This window comes from Orycteropus afer, unplaced genomic scaffold (genome assembly GCF_000298275.1).
Source record: "Orycteropus afer afer isolate SDZICR_OR568_19922 unplaced genomic scaffold, OryAfe1.0 scaffold00154, whole genome shotgun sequence".
Lineage (NCBI taxonomy): Eukaryota > Metazoa > Chordata > Mammalia > Tubulidentata > Orycteropodidae > Orycteropus > Orycteropus afer.
The window spans coordinates 1,770,401-1,775,167 of NW_006921741.1; the positions used below are offsets into that span (position 1 = coordinate 1,770,401).

The following is a 4,767-nucleotide window of genomic DNA, read 5'->3' on the forward strand; positions in this document are numbered from 1 at the left end:
TCCAAGATTATCTTCTGTGTCTGTGTTAATTGGTTTCCCTTTTCTTTGTTGAAGAGCGTCTGTTCAGTCCTTGTGCCTAGTCCGCCATCTTCTGGTTGTCAACACCTACATTTTTAAAAAGCACCCCAACTGATTGTGATGCATAGCCTTGTTTGGGAACTGCAGCTCTAACCATTTGGCAGATTAAATTAAAGTGGTGTTAGGGAGAAGCTGTGATTTGCTAACATCCTGTAAAGTAGGGTTTCTCCACTTCTGAACTATTGTCATGTTGTGCCAGATAATTCTTTATTGTGAGGGCTGTCCTGTGCATTGTGGGATGTTTAGTAAATCACTAACCGGTACCCATTAGATGCCAGCAGCATTCTACCCCCAGTTGTGACAAGTAAAATTGTCTCCAGATACTGTGAAATGTACGTTGGTTTACTGCCATAAAGGATGTGAAAATGTGTTGATAGTTGAAGAGTAGCTAGAAGCAGCTCTCACTATCCTTCTACATAGATATTGTAAGTGATAGTTCTGATTTACATTAAGTAACTCAAGCATATTTCAATTTTCTTATTTCCTGATATACAGTAGTTTGATTATGCATGGTCCTGTATGAAATACTTGTTAATTGTCTTTATAGTCATAGAAATCTGACGTATACTTTAACAGCAGGGAAAGAATCCTCTATGTAGATATTTCATTGCTTGTTCATTATAATATCGTGTTACTGATATTTCTCCTTGTGTGAATATGGTTCTCCCTCCTCCCACTCAAACTTTCCTTTGGCTCTAGAGGAAGAATATGCTCCAAAAGACCAGTAGAACGCCATGAACACATGAGCTGATAGCTGTCTAAACCAGTTTCCTACTCAACTGTCTTGCAGTGAGAGCTTATAAGAAAATTGTAGAATTGAGACATCTCCTAGAAATTGCTGAGAGCAACTATAAACACTTGGGAGGAATAACAGAAGACGACCTAAAGCAGAAGAAAGAACAGTTCGAGTCTGAAAAGTAATGTCCTCAATACTGTAATGGTTTGTTTTTAGTTACTTATTTCAATACCATGTGAGAGTTGATTGACCAGCAACTTGTTCTTTAATCTTGACCAAAGGGTGTTTGAGGAGCCCCAGTGGTACACTGGTGAATCTCTTGACTAGTAACCAAAAGGTCAGTTTAGAACCCACCAGTCACTTTGTGGGTGACTGGGCTGTAAAGATTTACAGACTTGAAAACCCTGTGGGGAAGTCTTCTACTCTGTCCTGTAGGGTCACTGTGAGTCACAATTGACTTGATGGCAGTGGGTAAAGACTGTTAAGTCATCCTGTTTTCTACCTAAGCCTTCAGATAGAGGAGTTAAGGTTTTTTTTTTTTTTGTTGTTGTTGTTTCGTTTTGTGTGTATGTTTTTGAGACAATAGTTACTTTGAGCTTTTCCTCAACACAGGTGACATAGACTTTAAACATTCCCATCAGATTGGACTATGTACACATGAACCTAACACCCAATCCCATTTTCATTGAATAAAATAAGGAACTCTGGTGGCCTAGTAGTGCCTAAGGCATTTGACTGCTAACCAGAAGGCTGGTTCAAACCCACCAACCGCTCCTTGGAAGGAAGGTTGGGCAATCTACTTCCGTAGTGATACTGCCTCGGAAACCCAAGGAGGGGTCGCTGTGAGTCAGATCTGACTCTCTGGCAGTGGGTTTGTTTTTGGTGTAGTACCCTCAAAAGAGAATGCTCTTGTTTTCAGGGACAGTGAGCAATTGTACATCTGTCCTCATCTTTCACCTCTCCACACCTTTGGCTTTTGTTTTTGTTGTTTTTGCCATCTGGTAAATATATTCAGAATAAATCTATATTCTTGGTAAGGATTAGTGTGTTAGTCATCCATGGGTACTTGACAATTTTAAACTGATAAAGCTTTAAGTTGAAATACTCTATCTCTTTCTCTCTTTAATACATATTATTTTATTTTTATTGTGATTTGGGTGAAAGTTTACAGAGCAAATTGTTTTTTTTATTATTAGTTAAAAAAAATCTTTTACAGTGTTCCCTCTCCTGCCCTCCCACCCCTCATAACCAACAAAGTTGCCTTCCATATATAAACCTTTCCTTGACTGTTTACAATAATGAACTAATACAATATTTGTCCTTCTGTGATTGACTTATTTCAGCATAATGTCTTCCAAATTCATCCACGTTATGCGGTGTTTTGCAGATTCTATGTTATTCTTTAGAGTTGCGTAGTATTCCATTGTATGTATATACCATAGTTTGATTATCCATTCTTCTGTTCATGGGCACCTAGGTTGTTTCCATCTTTTTGCTATTGTAAATAGTGCTGCGATGAATATGGGTGTACATGTATCTGTTCTTGTCCTGGCTCTCACTTCTTTAGGATTGTTGTTGTTGTTATGTGCTGTCAAGTTGGACCTGACTCATAGTGACCCCTCCTTGGGTTTCTGAGGCAGTATCACTATGGAATTAGATTGCCCAACCTTCCTTCTAAGGACGGGCTGGTGGGTTTGAACCGCTTGCCTTCTGGTTAGCAGTCAAGTGCTTTAGGCACTACACTACCAGGACTCCCTTCTTTAGGATATATGCCTAGTAATGGGATTGCTAGACCATTGTGTATCAAATAGTATTTCTAATTCTAACTTTTAAGGAATCACCATACTGCTTTCCACAGTGGTTGTATCACTTTATAGTCCTACCAGCAGTATATGAGAGTCCCAATCTCTCCACATCCTTGTCAGGATTTGTTATTTTCTGTCTTGTTGAACTTTGCTATTAGTGCTGGGGCAAGATGGTATGTCATTTTTGTTTTGATTTGCATCTCTCTAATGGCTAATGATAGTGAACATTTCTTCATGTGTTTGTTAGCCACCTGAATATCTTCCTTGGTGAAGTGTCTATTCCTGTCTTCTGCCCATTTTATAATTGGATTATTTGTCTTTTTGTTGTTCAAGTGTTGGAGTTTTCCATAATGTCTAGAGATAAGTCCCTTGTCAGATATGTCAGTGCCAACTGTTTTTTCCCAATCTATAGGTTCTCTTTTGACTCTTTTGGAGGTCTTTTGAAGTGCATAAAAATTTAATTTTAAGAAGATCCCATTCATCTGTTTCAGTTCTGCTGTTTGTACATTTTGGGTTATGCTTGACAATCTATTTATGCCCTATTAGGGCTCCTAAATGTGCCCTTATTTTTTCCTTGACAAACTTTATAGTTTTAGATTCCCATTTGAGTCTTTAAGCCATCTGGAGTTAGTTTTTGTGTATGCTATGAGGTTCAGATCTTGTTTCATTTTTCTGCAAATGGATATCCAGTTTTGCCAGCACCATTTGTTAAAGAGACCACTTCTTCCCCATTTAATGTATTTCAGCCCTTTGTCAAAAATCAGGTGACCATAGGTCGATTGATCTATTTCTGGGTTCTCAGTTCTCAGTTCTGTTTCACTGGTCTTTGTGTCTGTCATTGTACCAATACCCGGCTGTATAGTAGGTTTTTTTGTTTTTTTAATTGTGATTTGGGTGAAAATTGACAGAGCACATTCACTTCCCATACAGCAGTTCACATACACTTTGTCTCATGACATTGACTACAGTTCACCACAATGTAACAGCTCCCCTCCCACTTCTTCCCAAGAGTCACCTCTTCCCTGTGTCCATCCCTCCATGCACCCCTGCCCCCTGAGCTGTCTCCCTGTGCATAAACAGCCCTTCTTTCTCCCATGATTGTTCTCTTCAAGGAGTGTATCTACCTCAAGTAAATGTTCAACTCCTATGCCTGTCTTTTGTTTGGCTGGAAGCCACAGGTATGGGTTCAATTCCAGATCAATTCCAGCTAGGGGCCATAGTCTCAGGGGTTCCACCAGGCTCTATCAGACCAGCAAACCTGGTCCCCCCCACCTTTTTTCTTTTCCAAATGATTTTGAGTTTTGTTCCACATTTTTCTCCCTCTCTATCCAGGATCTCCTCCATGGATCCCCCTCTTGAGTGGTTGACAGTGGTAGCCAGGCACCATCTAGTGCTTCTGTCTCATAGTCTTAAAGGCTGTAGATTGTGTGGTGTACCAGTTGCTAGGACTAATTGTTTCCATGAACCTTTGGTGTTCTTCATTCTTCTTTGCTCTAGACGAGGAGAGACCCATCGTTGCATCTAGATGACTGCTTGCAAGCTTTTAAGTTCCCACTCGCTACTCACCAAAGTAGGAGGTGGAACAATGTTTTGTGTAGTATGTTATGCCAATTAAGCTTGATGTCCCCTGTGACTATGGTCCCGAGCCCACAGGTTCAACTACTCACTCCCTCTGGGTAGCTGGCTGTGACCAAGTAGTGACTACAACCTTGTCCCTTGTCAGCTCTACTATACACCTGGGAATTCAGTTCATATAAATACACTTATAGGACCATTGTCTTCCAACCTTATACATGATCTTGGGTACACTCCCCGCTTCATAGACATACCTACTCGTTCAGCCTGTCCACCCATCTATCCACCTGTATACCCATGTTTGCCTTCATTGACAATGCAGTACTGTATGTGCAAAAGGGTTCATTTTTGTTGTTTGTACCTCCCATGTACCTCTCTATGTCTTCCTCTTCCTCGATGCCACCATGTTGATCACTCACATTTTGTACATGTGCTCTTCTCTTCACCCAAATCAATACTTATCTCTACCTATCTAACAGTGTTCCTTCCCCTCCCCTCCCCTCCCACCCCTGGTAACCAACGAAGAAAATTTCCTTCCCTAGATAAACCTTTCCTTGACTTTTACAATAATGG

At 40.3% G+C, this 4,767-nt stretch overlaps 1 protein-coding gene across 1 annotated transcript in view; it reads left to right on the top strand.

The window, feature by feature from the left end:
- ANKRD42 (ankyrin repeat domain 42) overlaps window positions 1–4,767 on the top strand; it is a 181,988-nt gene that overhangs the window by 167,996 nt on the left and 9,225 nt on the right. Inside the window, 1 exon segment of the mRNA XM_042781710.1 lies at window positions 869–995. Coding sequence (XP_042637644.1) covers window positions 869–995 — 127 coding nt within the window.